The following is a 21540-nucleotide window of genomic DNA, read 5'->3' as shown; positions in this document are numbered from 1 at the left end:
TACCTCTACCTTTACAAGGTTTCCAGGGTCTGCTGCAGTGAAGCATCCCCATAGCATGATGAAGTCACCACCATGCTTCACGGTAGGGATGGACTGTTTTTGATGATGTGCAGTGTTTGCTTACGCCAAACGTAAGATTTAGTCTTATGGCCAAGAAGTTCAATTTTCGTTTCACGAGAACATAAAACCTTCTTCCAGCAGACTTCAGAGTCTCCTACCCCACGCCCCACGTGCCTTCTGGCAAACTCTAACCAAGATTTCATGTGAGTTTCTTTCAACAACAGCTTTCTCTTTGCCACTCTCCCACAAAACTGCGACTGGTGAAGCACCCATATGCCTTCCTTCTGCCGCCTGCGTGGGATGATGAGTCAATCGGGACCCTGAGGACTTGTGGAAACTGTGTGGTGGTTTCTTTCAAACTTATAGTCTTTTAACATCTTTGGACTATTTTTACTGTGCCCATGGTCTGTTTTTTTAATCAATTACGCTAATGTTTGCACTGTTGTAACTGTGTGGTTTTGTGCAGGTCTTGTAGCTTTAGCTTTTGGTCTTGTTTGTCTGGTGGGATTGGAGCTCCTTTCCGGGGAACGCGCTAAGATGGTAGCACGATATTAATATTAGTAACAGCCTCTCCGGACTCTGGATTGGGGATTGCCAAATGTTATGTGGATTTTCTGGTGTAGTCTGTTTGTCATGTGTTTTTGTGATATCATTCTGGAGGAATGTTGTCTCTTTTTTTTTTACTGCATTGCATTTGTGGTTTCTGAATGACAATAAACTGAATCTGAATATGGCAGTTGTTGTATGCACTGTCCCTCTCATCTCAGCCTCTGAAGCTTGTAACTCCTCCAGAGTTGTCATAGTAATCTTGATGGCCTCCCTCAATGATCCACTTCTTGCACAGTCACTCAGTTATTGACGACGGCCTGATCTAGGCAAATTTACAGCTGTGCCATATTCTTTCCATTTCTTGATGATTGACTTAACTGTACTCCAGAGGATATTCAGTGATCCACCTTCTGACTTGTGTTTTTCTATAAAGTTATCCCGGGTATCCTTGGAATGTCTTCATGGTGTAGTTTTTGCCAAGATACTGACTCACCAGCAGTTGGATCTTCTATATATAGGTGTAGTTTTACGACAAGCAATTGAAACACCTTGAATGTGTGACTTCTAAAATCAATTGGCTGTATGAGTCATGATTTGGTGTGTCATATTAAAGGGGATGAATGCCTACGCAATCAATTATTTTGTGTTTTATATTTCCAATTAATTTACATTACTTTGTGGAGATTTGTTTTCACTTTCTCATGAAAGAGTCTTCTTTATGTTTATCAGTGTCAAAAAAGCCAAATTAAATCCACTGTAAAACAATAAAACATGAAAACTTCCAAAGTGAGGAAGGGGGGGGGGTGAATATTTTACAGGTAAGGCATTCCAAATCTGCACAGATTTTTGTTTTCCGGTTAGGTGCAAAGATGCAGAGGGAGATACAGATGCCTAGGTTCTGAATGCTTTTGATCAGAACTGCAGGAATGATGGTATTAAATGCTGAGCTGTAGTTAACTAACAGAATCCTGGCATAGGTATTTGTATTGTTGAGGTGATCCTTGGCCACATGGAGATGCAATGAGATCATATCTGCCATAGACCTATTGTGGAGATTGGCCAATTGCAGTGGATCCAGGTTCTTGCTGAAGAAGGAATTGATTCCAGCCATAACTACCCTCTAAAATAACTTCCAACGCCGTAGATATGAGTGCACATGGGCAATAGATGTTAAGACATCTCACCCTGCTATTCTTGGTTGCTGGTGTAATTGTTGAGCTCTTGAAGCAGGTATGGACTTTCAAATGTAGCAGTGAGATATTGAAAATGATTTGGAACACCCCTGCCAGTTGGTTGTTTTTTTTTCGGTATTCATTTCTTTTTTCCATGGAAATAATTTTAGATAAACTCAGGTCCCATAATGGCCATGTATAATCTCAGTCGACATGGACATTTGTACCTCTTTATTTATGATATGAGAAGCCAACATTTCTGAGGGAAATGTGCATTTGGGTAAAAGTACTCATTTGGCATATAATTAAACTGGGAATTTTGAAATTAACAACTGACATTTCAATCCCTCTGGTATTCCTGTTTCCAGAATCCTCTTCCTGAAAATTTCTTCTTCAAGTCCTCTGGAAACAGCTTCCCCATTACTCTGAACGAGAGCTTCACAACCTTTATTATAGAATGGGCCTCTAACATTAACTGAGAGGTCTATGGACTCCAAGTTGGGAACAATTGCTCTGTACCCATGTACTCTGCTCAGTCATATTGCTGTCCCCAAATTGGCCATCTGCAGGTATCCTGTGATTGTAACTGGTAGCAGCCTGTACTGCAGGGGATTTCATTTGCAGTGCTTCCTGAAAAACAGGCTGCTGTATCAGCATCTCCCCAGTATGATAATCCAAGGGTCGTCTGCCTCCCTCTCACAGTCCTTTTACCCACCGTCCATTAGCCCTTCTGAGTTTAATTTGATAATCTCATCTCCCAGGACATCATCCTACACAAGCTGCCTAATGTCTCATTGGCAGGCCCCACACACTTGCAGGGTCTCATGATGTTTCATTCCAGACACCCTACCTTCACCGTTTCACATATTGCCCCATCCTTCGAGACACGTACCCTCCTCAACCATGTGCTGCCATGGTCCCAGGACCTCACCTCTTTCAGGTCAAACAATTCACACGCTGATAATTACGCCACCGTCGGGAGAGTTCATGCAATTCAACTTGCCTACATTTGGGGAGGATGCAACTGATCTGGACAGGGTACAGGAGGGAATTACCAGGAAATAGACTGAAAAATGGCACATGGGTTTTAATTGAGCTTTGAAATGTGCGCTTTGGAAGGGCAACTGGGGGTAATAATTACACAGTGAACAACAGGGCACCGAGTGTGGTAGGATAGGGGTATCTGGGATACTTCTTCGGAAATGGTATAGCAGGTAGACAGTGTCAAACCAGAGATTCTGGCACATTGGGCTTCATAGCTCAAAGTATTGAGTAGAAGAGTTGGCTTGTTATATTGAAGTGCATAAAGAAATTGGTGAGGCCTAATTTGAAGCAGTGTGTGCTGTTCTGGTCACCCAGCGACAGGAAAGGTATCAATATGATTGAAAGAGTACAGAGAAAATTTACAACGATATTGCCTGGATCTGAAGACTCACTTTAGAGTTAAGGTTGAATTGGTTAGGAATTTAGTTTAGGGCGGTATGGTATCATTGCGGTTAGCATAATGCTCTACAGCCACAGTGACCTGTGTTCAAATCTCGCTGTTGTCTAAGGAATTTATATGTTTCTCTCTGTGACCACACATTTTTGGTTCGCCCCCACATTACAAAGATGCTTGTGCTAGTAGTTTTAATTAGTCATTGATGTATATTCGGTGGCACGGACTTGCTGGGACGTGCCGTAAAGGAAGGGAGAGAGGAAGAAATAAATTCGATGCCATGTCCACTGGTTCCCACTCATCTATTTCAACAGCTACATTTTCTAAAAAGGTCCCACAAAATACTGAAACATGTCTGCCATTTGAGAAATATGTTCACACAGTATGTTGTGTTTTCATCAATTTGAGAATTAGTATCAGTTCTTAAGAAATACTTGCTTGACACTCAATGTTTAATTTGAAACGATTTGCAGTCAACTAACCTGCTCCACATTCGAAGTTCCCAGATGGCTTCGATTTTGTGGCATGATCAACTTCCTCTTGCGACAAGTTTTCAGGCTGAGTTTTACTGGATTTTCTTTCCATTTCAGTTCTTTTGCTACCCTCAAAATGAAAATCCAGGTTAAGGAGCAATGCAACACACCACAGAAGCCGGTAGAGATATTTAGACTATAAGATTGTAAGACATGGGACAGAAATAAGCCATTCAGCACATCGTGCCTGCTCCTCCGTTCCATCATAGCTGATCCCAGATCACATTCAACACCATTCACCTACTTTCTCACCATATACTTGGATTCCCTGACTGATCAGGAAAAAATTAACTTCCGCTTTAGATATACCCATGGACATTGTCTCCACCACAGTCTGTGAAAGAGCATTTCACAAGACTACTACACTCTGACTAAAAAAAAGATAAAATCACCCTAACCCCTTTTCTAAACAGCCACCCTCAATTTTGAGGCTGTGCCCTCTAGTTCTGGATACCCCCAACATAGGAAGTACATCTACCCAATCAGGTCCTTTCAACATTCGGTAAGTTTCAATTAGATCTCCCCACATTTTTCTACATTCCAGGGAGTACAGGCTCAAAGCTGCCAAACACTCCTCATATGGTAAACATTTAATTCCCGGAATCATCTCGTTAATGTCCTCTGGGTTCTCTCCAATGGGAACACATCTGTTCCGAGATATGGGGCCGAAAGCTGTTGGCAATACTAGTGCGGCCTGACTTGTGACTTATAAAGGTTCAGCATGACCTCCCTGTCTTTATGTTCTATTCCCTTAGAAGTAAATGGCAAAAATGCATTTGCCTTCTTTACCACAGGCTCAAGCTGTAAACTAATCTCCTGGGAGTCCTGCACAAGGACTCTGACGTCCCTCTGCACTCCTGAAGATTGAATTATTATCATTTAGATAATAATCAGCCCTACTTTTCCTCTAACCAAAATCCATTATTATACATTTCCCAACACTGTATTCCATCTGCCCATTCTTCCAATTTGTCTGTCACGCTGCAATCGCATTACTTCCTCAGCAGTGCCTACCGCTCCGCCTATCTTCATGTCATCAAAAGACTTTTCCAAAACCCATCAATTCCATTCTATAAGCCATTGACAAACAATGTGAAAAATAGCAGTTCCAATACTGACCCCTGAGGAACACCACTAGTCACTGCCACCCAACCAGAAAAGGCCCCTTTTATTTCCACTCCCTGCTTCCTGCTAGTCAGTCATTCCACTATCCATGCCAATATCTTTCCTGTAATGCCACAGGATTTTACCTTGTTAGGCAGCTTCACGTGTGGCACTTTATCAAACGCCTTCTAAAAATTCAAGTGAATGACATCCACTGCCTCTCCTTTGTTCACCCTGCTTGTTACTTCCTCGAAGAACTCTTAACAGATTTTTCAGGCAAGATGCCCCTTCACAGAAACCACACTGACTTTGACTAAGGTTATCATTAGTCTCCAAGTACCTTGAAACCTCATCCTTAATAATAGACTCCAACACTTTCCCAACCACTGAGGTTAGGCTAACTGGCATATAATTCCCTTTCTTTCCTTCTTAAAGAATGCCTTTGTAATAGCAATGGCACTCCCTCCTGCTCCCTAACGCTCACAGACCTCTGGCACATTGCTAGTGTCTTCAACAGTAAAGGTAGATGCAAAGTACCCAATATGTTCATCTGCCATTTCTTTGTCCTCCATCACTACCTCACCAGCATCATTTTCCAGTGGTCCAATATCAACTCTCAGCAACAGTGTCCTGTCCAAATAATCAAAGGAAATCTTGGTTATTTTTTCAATTTTGCACTTTATGTCCCAAATAAGTGCCCTGCGCTATTATTCAAAGGCCCAATTATGTGGATTTGACTTCTTAAAAAAGCATGCCCTGGCCCGTCATGACTTTGCGCAGCATCACCTAAGAGATATTGTAAAGAATTACACGTACGTCTTCTGATTGGATGAGACATAATTAAAAATGTTGGCCTCAACACTAAGCAGCATATGCATGTAAATCTAATGCTCTGCATCAGCCAGTTAACACCATCCCTACTGTAAAGAATGCTGGCTGTAGTATCAAACTACAGGGACGCTTTTCTTCAACAGGACTGGCCATCTGGTCAGGATTGATGTGAAGATGAATGCTGATAAATACAGAGAGATTCTGGATAAAAAAAAACAAACAAACCTACTAGATAGCAATATTGAGTAGGGCAACTACCCTCAATAGCAAGAATGTCCTTCCTCAAATTTGTAGAAAAAAACTGAACACAATACTCCAGCTGTGGTCTCACAAGGGTCCTGTACAACTGCAGCAGGACCTCTTTGTTCCTATACTCAACTCCCCTTGTTATGAAAGTCAACATGCCATTAGCTTTCTTCACTGCCTGCTGTACCCGCATGCTTACTTTCAGTGACTGATGAACAAGGACACCTAGATCTTGGTGAACTTCCCCTTTTCCTAACTTGACTCCATTTAGATAGTAATTTGCCTTCCTGTTCTTGCCACCAAAATGGATAACCTCACATTCATCCACATTAAATGCAGCTGCCATGCATCTACCCACTCACCCAACCTGTCCAAGTCACCCTGCATTCTCCGAACATCCTTCTCATATTTCACACTACCACCCAGCTTTGTGTCATCTGCAAACATCCTAATGTTACTTTTAATCCCTTCATCTAAATCATTAATGTATGTTGTAAATTGCTGCGGTCCCAGCACCGAGTTTTGCGGTACCCCATTAGTCACTACATGCCATTCTGAAAAGGACCCATTAATCCCTACTCTGTTTCCTGACTGCCAACCAATTTTCTATCCATGTGAGTACTCTGCCCCCAATACCAGGTACTCAAATTTTGCCCACTTATCTCCTATGTGGGACGTTATCAAAGGCTTTCTGAAAGTCCAGGTACACTACATCCACTGGCTCTCCCTTGTCGATTCTCATAGTTACATCCTCAAAAAATTCCATATGATTAGTCAATCATGACTTCCACTTCGTAAATCCATGCTGACTCAGACTGATCCTGTTACTGCTATCCAAATGTGCAGTTATTTCATCTTTTATAATTGACTTCAGCATCTTCCCCACCACTGACGTCAGGCTAACTGGTCTATAATTCCCTGTTCTCTCTTTCCCTCCTTTCTTATAAAGTGGGATAACATTAGCTATCCTCCAATCCTCAGGAACTGATCCTGAATCTATAGAACATTGGTAAATGATTACCAATGCATCCAAGATTTCTAGAGCCACCTCCTTAAGTACCCTGGGATGCAGACCATCAGGCCCTGGGGATTTATCAGCCTTCTGTCTCATCAGTCTACCCAACACCATTCTCTGCCTAATGTGAATTTCCTTCAGTTCCTCTGTTAACCTAGGTCCTCTGGCCACTATTACTTCTGGGAGATTGTCTGTGTTCTCCCTAGTGAAGACAGATCCAAAGTACCTGTTCAACTCGTCTGCTATTTTCTCCATAATAAATTCACCTGTTTCTGCCTTCAAGGGCCCAACTTTGGTCTTAACTTTTTTTTTCCTCTTCACATACCTAAAGAAGCTTTTACTATCCTCCTTTATATTCTTGGCTAGCTTACCTTGGTAGCTCATCTTTTCTCCCCATATTGCCTTTTTAGTAATCTTCTGTTGCTCTTTAAAAAATTCCCAGTCCTCTGGCTTCCTGCTCATCTTTGCTATGTTATACTTCTCTTTTATTTTTATACTGTCCCTGACTTACATTGTCAGCCAGGACACTGCCTGGAAGCTGAATGTGGGGAGGAAGTTTGTCTTTCAGCAGGACAATGACCCAAAGCACACTGTTAGAGCAGCCATGAGGTGGCTTCAATTGAGGAAAATTGACATCTCCGAGTAGCCCAGTCAGTGATCTGATCGAACATCTCTAGCAAAACCAAGAATGCTGTCCACTGCCAGTCGCCAACTAACCTGGCACAGCTTGAGCAATTTTGCAAGGAGGAATAAACCATCTTGTTCCATCATGTTGTGCAAAGCTAATAAAGACTTGTCCGAAAATACTACTGTCTGTAATAGTTGAGAGAGGTGTTTCAACCAAGGACTGAGGAAAGGGGGATGAATACTTTTGATCCGCTGATATTTCAGCTTTTTAAAAATAAATTTGTTCATGCTTTACAGTTTTCCCATAGTTTTGGGCTCTACTGAAGAGAGTGAGGATGGGGTTCACAGATAAAAATAAAAACAAAACCTCAGCTAAATTGATTAAAATCCCTGGTTGCAATAATAACTTATGTCAATAAAGGTTTGGCGGGGGGGGTGGGGGTGGGGGAGGGGTGCGGTTGAATATTATTTGAAGCACGTATATACAGTGCCATACTTGCATCATATATATACTTTATATACAGTATATCTATATGTACACATATAATTATACTGTATATATGATCATCCCATCTTTCTCAGTACACAGACACAAATCTTATTTGGTTAGCTACTCTTTACAAGACAAATATTTAAAAGAGCTAAAAGATATATTTTGGACTGCATCCAATGATATGTGCTTTTGGATCTCAAAGAGGGTAAGTAGTAGAATATGGAAATATAGACTAGAATGATTTAGTAGATAAGATGACAATATATATTTATGACGAGGAGTCTCTACCCAAGGATCCACTGGCTGACATACTGTCAAAAGGCCTCAGTGCTGAAGACTACACAATTACATCCGAAGTTACTATCAGAGAGGGAGGAGCCAGGGTGTAGCAGCTGAGGGATATTGTGAAGGATATTAGGACATATGTGCTCGGGGCTGTTTCTAGAGAGTCTTTCCAAGTAATTAGTCACTAGAGAGAAATACACAGACAAGGTAATGAACAGGGAAAGGAGGTTAATTCTTCTTCCATCTGAACACACAGTCTTGTGATGAACCTCTAGGTTTATCTTGCTGTGAAGTGTCATCTTTAAGAGAGAGTGCCTGAGTGACGTTAGCCACTGGCTTTCTCGGCTCCTGTTTGATTCTTACTGAGAGAGAGGGAGGGGTGGAACTATTGGACTCTGCCGCTTGTTTTGATTGAAGCAAGGACACTCACTCACACACAGCCAGTCACAGTTGGAGTCGGCCAACGGAAGGAAGCCAGTGACTAGGGGGTCACTGGTTGGAATTTGAGTGCCCACAAGGGTGGGTTGAGCATCGACCCAACACGTCGATAAGTGGCTATCACATTGTGTGATTGCGGAAACCTTGTGGAATCTATCTATGTTAACCCATGCCTGTGTGGTAGTTCCCTGTGATAAGCTACTACCACCCCACCCCCCCCCCACGTCAATAGTTTGGAAGTTATATTTACACATATGTATACTCATAACACTGTTAACGTTTGATCATTCTTGTTTAAATTTCTATATTTAGTAGATACTAATGAAGATAGTGGTTTTAACATCAAAACCAGACTCTAGGTGTGGTCTATTGCTGCTGGGTCATTTAAACCATTACAGGTACGTAACACTCTGCTTTGCCAGAAGCACAGTGCCAAGCCAGGGGAATAAATGAGGAATTAAAGAATGTTAGACTGACTGTTATGGGTAATAACAATGGAGACACAATGGACAACCAACATAAATGTTACCAGAGAAAGGAGAACACCCCACTGCATTTGCAGACTGTGGATGGTGCTTCATGGGGTGTTCGGATCAACATTAGATCGAGATCATTCAGAGCCAGAGCCCACAAATAGATGGTGAAGAACATTCATGTCTCATAGCAATGCTGAATCTGGAAAGATGCTGGGACTGTCTGCTCCCAGTGACCTTGCACATGCTGAGATATGGGCACTTTGGAAGTAAGGGAGTTAGATTTTAACTTTAGGAATACTCCAGAGGCAGCTAATGCGTATTCCCTTCCAGAAAATACACGGCATTTCCTGTGATGTAATGCAGGTCAGAACAAAAACCACCAGAGATTGTAGAAGGGAAGTAATACAGCACTGCAGTGTGCCTTGACCCAATCAGGGAAGCAGCTGTCAGAGGCAGTACAGCACTCATGTCTGCTGAGGTAATATGGGTCATTATGCCTGGAATAAATAGCTCATATAACTTAAATCCTACCAAAATGCAGAGACTGGATTTACAGAAATGTCCAAAAGTGTTGGCATTTTGGTTACTACTGGGATTTCATGATTTAAACTTGTGTAACATTGTTTTCTTGTGCATGATGAGTAACTTACAAAATTTATTTGTTTTGAAGTCTCAGAGTTTCTTCAATGTTCTCAAATTATAATTCAGTATTGTGGAAACTGTTTAACCCTTAGGAACAAGGGACTTCTGAAATGGTTTAAATTGTGAATATTTTGCATGCTTCAAATGTGTGAAATGTGGCAACATTGAGTTTATTTGAGAGACAAGAGAGTGTGAGTCTGTGTGCGCGTCCTTGAAGAACAGAGTGCAGAAGCAGTTTTTAAGAGGCTGTTCTTTTAAGACATTGCATCAATGTGTTAATTTGTTGGGGTCCCCACCCAGCAGCTAGCTCTCTTCTTTGGTTCTCTGAAAAATGTGTGAAAGCTTGGCATGGTGGAAAAAAACTGTTTTAGGTTTTGCAGTTACCTGCAAGGAAGAACAGTACAAACACATTGGTGTTTGGTTTTTCTTGTGTTTTTTTTTGTTTTACATTTCTTTTATCCATGGAATTGATTTTAGATAAACTGAGATTCAGGCGACAGATCCTGAGAGCGTACTTGCTCAGGCTCTGACTTTGTGTGTGGATGTGTTCGACGACATTTACAAATCCTCACTGTTAAGAGTCAGAAGCTCCCTCCTGCTTCAAAAGGGCAAAATCATACCAGTGCCCAAGAAAAGCTGGGTGATCTGCCTTAATGAGTGTTAGCCAGTAGCAATCTGCAGTGATGAAGTGTTTTGAGAGGTTGGTTATGGCTGAAATCAACTCCTTTCTCAGCAAGGACCTGTACACAAGATGAGAGCCGGGGTGTTGTGGCCACCATCTCTAATAAGACCACCACCAAGACATCTGCCACCTGACTGACCACCTTTATTGTCTACTACTAGGTACAGTATGGCATCTCCTCCAGTTTCCCACCCACATAATATGTCAGGAATACTTACTGGACATTCAGCGTTCTGGAATAAGTAAATGGGAAACAATATTAGGAAAGCAGAAATCACCATTGATAACAACCCAGTTATATTTGCACTTTTCCAAAAGCTGCAAACTTTACTGCTCCTTATTGTCACAGTGGCCATTGGAAGGGCCCATAGAATTCTCCAACAGTGATGGCACCCTTCCTGTTTTTGATAATTACCCACACTGAATGTATAGTTGGTCCCTCCATGATGTTCTCAGTTTCTGTAGTTGTGATACCATCCCTAATTGGTAAATCACACTTGCTAGTCTTTCACCTCCCTATATGCCTTTTGAAACCAATAAACCTTGGAGCATCTAACAGCCAATCCTGCACTTGTCGCAGTCAATTCTCTGTAATGGCCACAAAGTTGTAATTCTATGTTCTGAAACATTTTCTAAAGTTACTCTTTATGCCCCCTTGTCCAGAGCCTATCCTTTCAGTGTCTCTGAACACTGCATTTCCCTTTATATCAACTGCTCCATCATATGACCTAACAATCTGGCTCACACACTCTCCCCCAAACAGCCAATTTAAACCCTGCCTAGCAACTCCTGCATATATGCTTACAAGGACATGGGTACATCTTGGGTAGAACCCGTCCCCTTTATACAGGTTGGAAATGGGAACATAACTACTTTCCGCTTAATTAGAGGTCCACAGGTACTCTGACAGTTCAATTAGTTAAAAATAACTTGATAAGACCTGGTGTATGTAATATAAATTATTGCTTGCCATTTGCTGGTGGGGACTGAAGGATCTGTGGTGTTGGTACACGTTGCTTCAAGACGGTTTGTTTTCAGCAGAGGCTTGCACAATGCTATACTCGATGGCAAGGGCAGAATTGGGCTGAGAAGTGGCAGACGGTCCAACCCAGCTAAGTGCGAAGTGGTTAATTTTGGTAGGTCCAATTTGAAGACAGAATATAATATTAATGGTAAAACTCTAGGCAGTCTGGAGGATGTATGAGATCTCGGGGCCTATGTCCACTCAAAGCTGTTGCGCGGGTTGACAGTGTTGTTCAGCGTGTTGGCATTCATCAACAATGGAACTGAATTCAAGAGCCGTGAGGTAATGTTACAGATATACAAGACCTTGGTTAGACCGCAATTGAGATTGCTGTGTTCTGCTCTGGTCACCTCATTACAGGAAGGATGTGGATGCTATGGAGAGAGTGCAGAGGAGATCTACAAGAATGTAGCCTGGATTGGAGAGCATACCTTATGTGAATAGGTTGAGTGAACTTGGTCTTTTCTCCTTGAAGCGACGGAGGATGAGAGGTGACTTAATCAAGGTGTTCAAGATGATGAGAAGCATGGATCATGTGGATAGCCTGAGGCTTTTTCCCAGGGCTGAAATAGCTAACATGAAGGGGCATTGCTTTAAGGTGCTTGGAAGTAGGCACATGGGGGATGTCAGAGCTAAGTCTTGACACAGAGAGTGGTGGGTGCACGGAATGCATTGCCAGTGAAAGTGGTAGTGGCGGATATGATAGTGTCTTTTACGAAATGCTTAGAGAGGTACATGGTGCTCAGAAAAAGAGAGGGCTATGCGGTAGGGAAATTCTACGCAGCTTCTAGAGTAGGTTACATGGCCGGCAAAACATTGAGGGCTGTAATGTGCTGCAGATGTTCTATGTTCTACATCACTGCAGCTTGCAACAGCCAGAAGAATTAATGATATGTTGCTATAGCTCATGGTAATTCCACATTTCTGCAATCACTATGGCACTTGGGGCATCTTATAAAGGGAGGAATTGTCAACAAATTGTGAGATGATTATGATGTAACGCAGCCAAGCATGGGAACATATGAACTGAGCCAGAGCTTCTTCAGAAGATGCAAGAGCTTGAATTGAGCGGGAATGTGATTGGTTTTAAAGAGCTAGGGCGCTGATTGCACATGAACACATCTGGATCTGACAGAGGCACAAATGGAACATCTGGGCAATTTCAGTCTCATGACAACTATTTCCTACCTTCCTTTGTACAGAGCTGTAATGTCTAAAGGGCCTGTGTTTGAGTAAATGAGACTTACCAAAATTTCTCCTGTTTGAATCATTATGAACTGTTGAGTCAGAAGGTTTTAACTCCAGTTGCTGCTCTCAGTCCTCGGGCTGGTTCACTTGTTGCTGTCTCTTGTCTTCAGTTGTGGTTTGCTTCCAGTTGTGGGCTTTTCCAATAAATCTCTCAACGCAGGTCTAACTGTAACCAGAGAGATAATGAAGCTCGTTAACAATACAAAGCTCATTGTTCCAAAAAATAAAACTCACTGAAACTTAAATGTTGAAGACAAATATAATGATCTCAGTGAACAATCTTTTATTGTCCCTCACACGTCACAAAAACGATATGGGATAAGAAGGAGTCATCATTCAGTCATGGTAAGACATAAGACACAGGAACAGAATTAGGTGATTCGATCCATCGAGTCTGCTCCACCACTCAACCATGGCTGAGATTTATTCCAACACTATATTCCTGCCTTCCTCCTGTAACCCTGGAGCAGAATAGCAATCACAACTATATTAATTTCTGCCATAAATATACCCAAGTAGCAGTCTCAACCAGCCTCTGTGGCAATAAATTCCACAGATCAACCACCCTTTGTCCAAAGAATTTTTTTCTCATCTCAATTTTAAAGGGAAGCTTCTTTATTCTGACACTGTGCTCTCAGATCCCAGAGTCTCCATCTGATGGAAACATCCACTGTATCCAAGCTTTTCAGCATCTGGTAAGTTTACTTAACCATAGATTCCGCAGCCCCCCCCCCCCCCCCCGCCCCCACCATCCTTCTGAACTCCATTGAGCACAGGCCTAGAACCATTGACTAACAGACACATGACTGTGAGGGGGAATTTCCAATAACGGTTTAAACACTGAACCCCTGGGTCCAATTCTACTGCTGCAAACATTAATGACCTCCTCTCCATGTGAGGGACGGTAATGGGAACTCAGATTAGCAGTCATTGCTTGCAAAGTAACTCCAGAAACAAATATCTGATCCCAGACCAGAAATACTCGCACAACACCTCATAAATCAAAGCATCTTGATCCCACATCCAGTCTCACAGCTGAATGTGCCACTTATTGACCCCAGAATCCTCACACATCGTCCCCACATCAGGGATTTCCCCACAACCAATGTCCAGCACCCTGAGGCTTCTGATTCACTGTGGAAGGAGGAACATTCAGCCCCATCTACAGAAGTACAGACCTGGTCAAATCCCAAAAACTGACAGTTCCATATGCCCGGAGTCTACATCCCAGGATAATAGGCCAAGCACCAAATTTCCCAGGACTCCCTTGCTGCCGGTAACATGCTGCAGTGTGTCAGCCATTCAGAGTTCAAAAACTAACACTCCTGCATCAACCTATGGTAGAATGGGAACCTGATAATCCTCTGACTGACCAGATATTGGGCTGGAAAACCTGGGTGTGTGTCACCAGCAGGCATGGATACATTTCACATTGTCTCCAGCAGCTAAACTGAACACTTTTTATTATCCGATTGTTAAATAAGATTTTTCCCAGCACAATTGGCCATCACATTTCCTGTAGGCTAACAGGAATAACAGGCTTTTCATTTCAAATTGAAGTTAAATGCTGGAAACTCAGTATATTCGAATGGAGGTGTGGAAAGAGAAACTGGAAGACACAGGATCAGAACTGATGTTGCCTGACCTGCTGAACATTTCCAATATTTTCTCTTTTTACTTTAAATGCTGCACAACTATTGACTGATTACAAGTTGTTTGGGACAGCCTGAACAAAGTTGCACAAATGTAATGCCCACATTCATCAGTTTTGCCCTCATTCCAACACAGGGATAATACAGTCAATGCTCACCACATCCTCCCCACTCCACTATCAATGTGTTCCACCTGCTCCCGAAGCCACTCACTCTTACTGAGGGGCAGTGAGCTGAGAATGAAAAAAATGCTTACCACTCCATGCTGATCCTGTGGCCTGTTATTCTGGCAATAGAAAAAGTGGCTCTCCAAAAATGACCAAAAAAGAAAATAACTTCAAATTTTAACTTTATTTTCAAAATTCAACTTTAAATAGAGCAAACTTCCTTATCTGAAATATTAAAATAGTGGCCATTTTGCAATGTTGAAACTAAACTTGTAATTACTGTCTTTACCCTTACTCATGCTGCATTTAATAAATCCTCTGGCAGTTCCAGGTAACAAACACCGATTACAGAAATAACTCGGTGAGGCAAAACACTTCACAATGAAAACAATGGAGCAGAAATATTGTTGATATCTAATCATTGGTGGGGTACAGTCTGGACAGAGTTTGAACAAGATGGTTTGTATATATCATTCAGGTGATGGAATACAGGCTGGACAGAGGTTGAACAAGATGGGTGGGAAATGAACAGATGGAACCAGGTGGGAGAAGGGATCAAGGACGATCACTGATGGGTCTCGAGCAGTACATGGATACCAAGTTAATGATAAATACTGTGCTGCACTGGGGGGTGGGTGGAGTCGTGGTCGATAGCCCACCCCTGCATTCCTAATGACCAGCACTGTTTATTGTTCAAACACGAGGAAATCTGCAGATGCTGGAAATTCAAACAACAACACACACAAAATGCTGGTGGAACACAGCAGGCCAGGCAGCATCTATAGGGAGAAGCACTGTCGACTTTTCGGGCCGAGACCCTTCATCAGGACAGGTGGGAGAAGGACGAAATGTTCCACCAGCATTTTGCGTGTGTTACTGTTTATTGTTCTTGTGCTAAAATGCTTTTGCGAGATTATGATGTGAATTTCCGGTTCACTTACTGTTACATTTTAACCTGGGTTACATATTAATTTGCTCGTGTTGTTTGTGGGTCAGACTAACTGTAACCGGTGGGTGTGACGGTCACCTCCCCCATCTGTTGGAGACTGGTTGGGTTCACTCTCCGGGTCACGGTGCTCAGTCTGTTTTGCGTTTATCACAATAAAACCGTTATTGAGATTAAGCAGCTCCCTCGTCTGTCATTACGGACCAAATGCTCGACACAATACTACTGTATAAACGACACCAAAACGACAATGCTAGAACGAACCGCAAGAACTTTGTCATATAAGCTTTGCCAATCACCAAATTCTATCAATGCACCATAAAAGTTTCCAATCCGGATACTTCACGCCTTGGTATGGCTAATGCTTTACCCGTGGCTGCAAGGAACTACAGAGTTACGGACACAGATCAGCTCATCACAGAAACCAGTCTCCCCTACGTGAACTCTTTCTGGAGTTCCCACTCCCTCGGTAAAATCAAAGATCCCCAGAACCTGGCACGTCCCCCTTTCTCACCCACCCCAATTTGGGAGAAGATACGACAGTCATCAAGCACGTATCATCAGGATCAAGAACGGCTTATCTGAAGTAAACAACATTTAGAGGAGTTCCAGGAAGCGAGGCAAAGCCACCAGTTCGGGAAGTTAATGGGACTCATTGGGCAACATCCAATTTCCCCAACACGAGAAAATATGCCGCTGCTGAAAATCCGTACCGGCGCTAAATGGTGAATGAACTCAGCCGGCCAAAAATCACTGCCATTCCGCAGACCGTGAGCATGCGCAATATGAATCTCAAGTCAATAGAGGGAGCGGGGGGAGGGGGCCCTCGGGAAAAATCGCAACGCGGTAGCTCTGCGGTAAAATGAGAGCGGAGAACGGGATCACGTGACCGGTGGGTGGGTCTCCCCGACAACAAACCAATTCTCTAAAACATACGAGCATAATTAGACTGTTTGGCCCACCGAGTCCGCTCCGGAATTAAATCATGTCTGACCCTTTTTTCCCTCCTCAGCCCCACACGCCAGCCTTCTCACCGTAACCAATCAACAATCTATAAATCTCCGTTTTAAATACCCCCAAAATGGCCTCCACCGCTGCCTCTGCTAGTTCCACATATTTGCCATACTCTGGCTAAAGAAATCTCTCTGAGTTAAGTGAAGCGTATACCTCTGATCATCAACACTTCAGGGTCTTGTGTTTCACAGCGTACTCTCTCCTTACATTCCACCCTCCGAGCTGATCATCACTGATCAAATCTCACGGGGATTTCTCAGTTCCTGCTGAATTTATTACCAAATGAGCAAGTACGGGAAGGTGGAGGGACAGAGAAACACTGACTTGTAGCAGCATCACAGGCAAGTACATTCAGATAACACACGGAACACAAATTATACAATTCTCTGTCAGTAACAATGTAGACATATGTTTTACGTCATCCTGCTAATAGGACCAGAACAACAGGGGCTGAGCGGCGGCTCATCTCAGACGGTTCGGTGTGAAGGTCTCACAACCCGGACCGACCCTGGCAGATTCTGTGAAGGAAGCGAGGCGAGGCCGCCAGTTCGGAAAGTTCATCCCCTCCCCCTTCAAGTTTCACCGATCACTTTGTGTTTCTCTCCGCCCCCCACCCACCATCTTTTATTCTCCAGTCCTGCCGAAGGATTGCGGCCGGTAACGTTGACCGTACTCTTTTCCTAGCTGTTACCCGGACTGCTGAGTTCCTCCACCATTTTGTGCGCGTTGCTCGGATTTCCAGCATCTGCAGATTTTCTCTTGTTTGAGTTCGGGAAAGCTAACGGGACTCCCTGCTCAATGTCAGACCTCCCCGCTCGGAACCGGCTTCAATACTCACCGAAGGGAAATAGTTGGTGTCGCTCCGCAAGAATAATCCGCTCCCGGCTCCCCGCCCCAAGGGGCGAGGACCACTCCCCTCCCCCTCCCGATCCTGATCCCTATCCCACCGCCGACCCGCTTTGACAAAGAACGAAAGCCACGGCCCATCCAAGACTGACCATGCGCAATATGAATTTTGCGTCATCTGAACTGTGGGCGGGGCCTCGGTAACAAACCTGCAGATGCTGCAGAGCTGCGGCAAAACGGGATCACTTGACATGTGGAGGGTCTCCTACGTGACACGGTGACTCAGCTCCTCGCCCCTCACACGCTGCCCGACTCCCCGCCACATTTCCCACATTATACCATATTTACACCAGCTACATTTTTAACTTTCCTTACCTATCTTCCCCGTCCCATCCCATTACACCCGGGTCACAGAGTTACGGGTTCAGTTCCCATCCGGTCCAACACAGAAGTCAGACAAAAACAGGAATTGTGCAGGTTTCATTCAAATCATTTTATGCTTAAGAACACTAATTCGGTGCCTCAGGGATCTGTTCTGAGACCCTTACTCTTCGTGATTTTTATAAATGACCCTGATGAGGAGATGGAGGGATGGGTTAGTAAGTTTGCTGATGACACAAAGGTTGGGGTGTTGTCGATAGTGTGGAGGGCTGTCAGTGATTACAGCGGGACATTGATAGGATGCAAAACTCGGCTGAGAAGTGGCAGACGGACTTCAACCCATATTAGTGTGAGGTGGTTTATTTTGGTAGGTCAAATATGGTGACAGAATACAGCATTAATGGTAAGACTCTTGGCAGTGTTGAGGATCAGAGGGATCTTGGGGTCCGAGTCCATTGGACACTCAGAGCAGCTGCGCAGGTTGTCTCTGTGGTTAAGAAGGTGTACAGTGTATTGGACTTCATTAATTGTGGAACTGAATTTAGGAGCCGAGAGGTAATGTTGCAGCTAAATAGGACCCTGGTCAGACCCCACTTGGAGTACTGTGCTCAGTTCTGGTCGCCACACTACATGAAGGATATGGAAACTATAGAAAGAGTGCAGAGGAGATTTACGAGGATGTTGCCTGGTTTGGGGAGCAAGCCTTATGAGAATAGGTTGAGTGAATTCGGCCTTCCCTTCCAGTGACGGAGGATGAGAGGTGACCTGATAGAGGTGTATAAGATGATGAGAGGCATTGATCATGTGGATCGTCAGAAGCTTTTTCCCAGGGCTGAAATGGCTAACACGAGAGGGCACAGGTTTAAGATGCTGGGGATCAGGTACAGAGGAGATGTCAGGGGTCTGTTTTTAATGCAGAGGGTGGTGAGCGCGTGGAATGGGCTGCCAGCAATGCTGGTGAAGGTGGATATGATAGGGTCTTTTAAGAGACTCTTGGATAGGTACGTGGAGCTTAGAAGAATAGAGTGCTATGTGTAAGCCCAGGTAATTTCTATGGTACGGACATGTTCGGCTCAACATTGTGGCCGAATGGCCTGCATTGTGTTGTAGTTTTCCTATGTTTCTATGTTACTAATTGCTATTCACATCCCTCCGGCCTCATTGGACAGGAACACTGAAACATCAAGTGAGAAACAGCGGGAGGTGGCCATTCAACCCCTCTAACCATCAACAAGATGGCAGCTGCTCGTTGACATGATCCTCATTTTCTCGAACCCTCCCGTCTCCACACATCTGCCGGCCTCTGTTTTATGTGAGGACGATCACTGAGTCTTCACCGCCCTCTGTGGTGGGGATTTACAGAAATTCACCCTCGAAGTTTTTTCCCTACTGCGGTCACTTTGCTGAACAGTTAACTGCCGGTTAACTGTCGGCTAACTATTACTTGGATTGCACTACCTGTATGTATAATCTATATTTTCATTTATATTTATCATTATTATTGTTATGAGCAGAGAGACAACATCTGCTGGAAGTAAATTCCTTGTATGTGCATAGGTACTTGGCGATTAAAGTCTGATTCTGATTCTGATTCTGATTTTCATTGCACTCTCTATAACAAATACTCTCTAAACTCTTTATTAATCCTCTATGGAATTAATTTCCATCTTCTGCAGCCCCGTGATGTCCCAACCACTCAACTCCTACCCCTGTAACTGTTTCCACCTTCCCACTTCCTCCTTCCTGGATCCACCTCTCACTCCCCAGCTCTTGCCCCATCCTCACCCCTCACCTCTTTTCTCTATTTCCGTCCACTCTCAGTCCAGAGGGAGGGTCTCGGCCCGAAATGTTGACGATCCATTTCCCTCCACAGATGCTGCCCGACCCACTGAGTTCCTCCAGCAGTTTGTTCTTTGGTCTGTACAACCCGTGTTAGTATTGGGAGCGGGATTTTACACCATATTCCAGGTACAGTCTCAACAAATCCCTAATAATTGTCACTTTGCCCGGACCATTGGCCTCACTTGCAGGTCAACAGTCTGCCGGTGTTTGCCCCCAATGTGGTAAATCCCTCTGCTCGCCACCAACGTGGGCTCAGACATTTCCACAAATGAGCCCCTCCTGTCCCCACCGGGACACACATCCTGTCCGCGCCCTCTCACACCATTTTCATCCTTTCAATAAAATCCCCCGCTTCTCACCCCGGGGAACCGGCATCAAACCGACAGGCCGCGCGGTCTCCTCCTACCTCTCAGTGATACATCAGGCCCCGGCGGCAGGAGATGCTTCACAAACGCCCCAACTTCCCTCGGGGGGAAATGGAAATAAGTCAATAAGCGGGATATCTACTTTTAGGTTTATTCCACTTAGAAGGACAGTTCGGGGCGGTTGTGGGAGACAGAGTCAGCTGGGGTAACGCCCTCTTTGTGATATGGTGCAACTCAAACTACCTGCGTCTCAATGTCACCAAGACCAAGGAGATGGTGGTGGACTTTAGGAGATCTAGGCCTCATATGGAGCCAGTGATCATTAATGGAGAATGTGTGGAGCAGGTTAAGACCTACAAGTATCTGGGAGTACAGTTGGACGAGAAGCTAGACTGGACTGCCAACACAGATGCCTTGTGCAGGAAGGCACAGAGTCGACTGTACTTCCTTAGAAGGTTGGCGTCATTCAATGTCTGCAGTGAGATGCTGAAGATGTTCTATAGGTCAGTTGTTGAGAGCGCCCTCTTCTTTGTGGTGGCGTGTTGGGGAGGAAGCATTAAGAAGAAGGACGCCTCACGTCTTAATAAGCTGGTAAGGAAGGCGGGCTCTGTCGTGGGCAAAGTACTGGAGAGTTTAACATCGGTAGCTGAGCGAAGGGCGCTGAGTAGGCTACGGTCAATTATGGAAAACCCTGAACATCCTCTACATAGCACCATCCAGAGACAGAGAAGCAGTTTCAGCGACAGGTTACTGTCGATGCAATGCTCCTCAGACAGGATGAAGAGGTCAATACTCCCCAATGCCATTAGGCTTTACAATTCAACTGCCAGGACTTAAGAACTTTTTTTAAGCTATTATTAATGCTTTTGAGTTAGTGATTTAGATGCATATCATATTATTACTGAGTTAAGTATTGTATGTAATGAGTTTTTGCTACAACAAGTGTATGGGACATTGGAAAAATGTTGAATTTCCCAATGGGGATGAATAAAGTATCTATCTATCTCCGCTGCTCCGGCTCCTCTATTGGGTGTAACCAGTGAATGACATCATTTCGCACCAGCGGAAGTAAAGCAGCTCCCGAAGCGTCCGTTGGAAGTAGTGGGGAAGGGGTTGGTCACGGGATTAGTAGCTCAGCCGTTAGACCGATTAAGCTCGAGCACAGCAGCGCGTGGATGACGTAAGACAACGCGCACGTGAGGGCAGATCCCAGTGTGAAGTCAGGCGCGTGGGGGGCTGTGTGACGTCACCTGTGGCAGAGCGCTCGTATATAAAAGCACCTGAATGGACGTTTCTGATTAATTCAGTGGGACAACAAAATTAATCACGAGTTTCATCACTGAATCCAGTGTTGTGAGATGTAAAGTCCCTTGAAAATTGTCCGGCTGTGCCGTGTTGTTGGTGGAGTGGGCAGCGTAGTGTTTGTCTCGATTCGGGTCACAACACAAGAATTACCAGCGGGGT

General features: G+C 44.0%; 2 protein-coding genes across 6 annotated transcripts in view; one reads left to right on the top strand and one right to left on the bottom strand.

The window, feature by feature from the left end:
• The window catches only part of LOC140720985 (NACHT, LRR and PYD domains-containing protein 3-like), a 58949-nt gene extending 41313 nt beyond the window's left edge, over positions 1-17636 (bottom strand). For 2 of the 5 annotated variants that reach the window (XM_073035846.1, XM_073035847.1), the window contains exons 1-4: positions 17481-17636; positions 12863-13029; positions 5394-5486; positions 3702-3817 (exon numbers count right to left, since the gene is read on the bottom strand). In XM_073035846.1, coding sequence (XP_072891947.1) covers positions 3702-3817; positions 5394-5428 — 151 coding nt within the window. In that variant the 5' untranslated portion in view covers positions 5429-5486; positions 12863-13029; positions 17481-17636. The remainder of the gene's footprint in view (positions 1-3701; positions 3818-5393; positions 5487-12862; positions 13030-17480) is intronic. The other 3 variants (XM_073035849.1, XM_073035850.1, XM_073035848.1) reach the window with 2 other exon arrangements.
• Positions 1-21540, top strand: part of LOC140720992 (uncharacterized) — a 371190-nt gene that overhangs the window by 335120 nt on the left and 14530 nt on the right. The gene's annotated exons all lie outside the window — the stretch shown is intronic.

The sequence above is a fragment of the Hemitrygon akajei genome, unplaced genomic scaffold (assembly GCF_048418815.1).
Source record: "Hemitrygon akajei unplaced genomic scaffold, sHemAka1.3 Scf000049, whole genome shotgun sequence".
In the NCBI taxonomy this organism is placed as follows: domain Eukaryota; kingdom Metazoa; phylum Chordata; class Chondrichthyes; order Myliobatiformes; family Dasyatidae; genus Hemitrygon; species Hemitrygon akajei.
The sequence above is the reverse complement of the archived record's forward strand: the minus strand, read 5'-3'. Positions and strand labels throughout refer to the sequence as shown.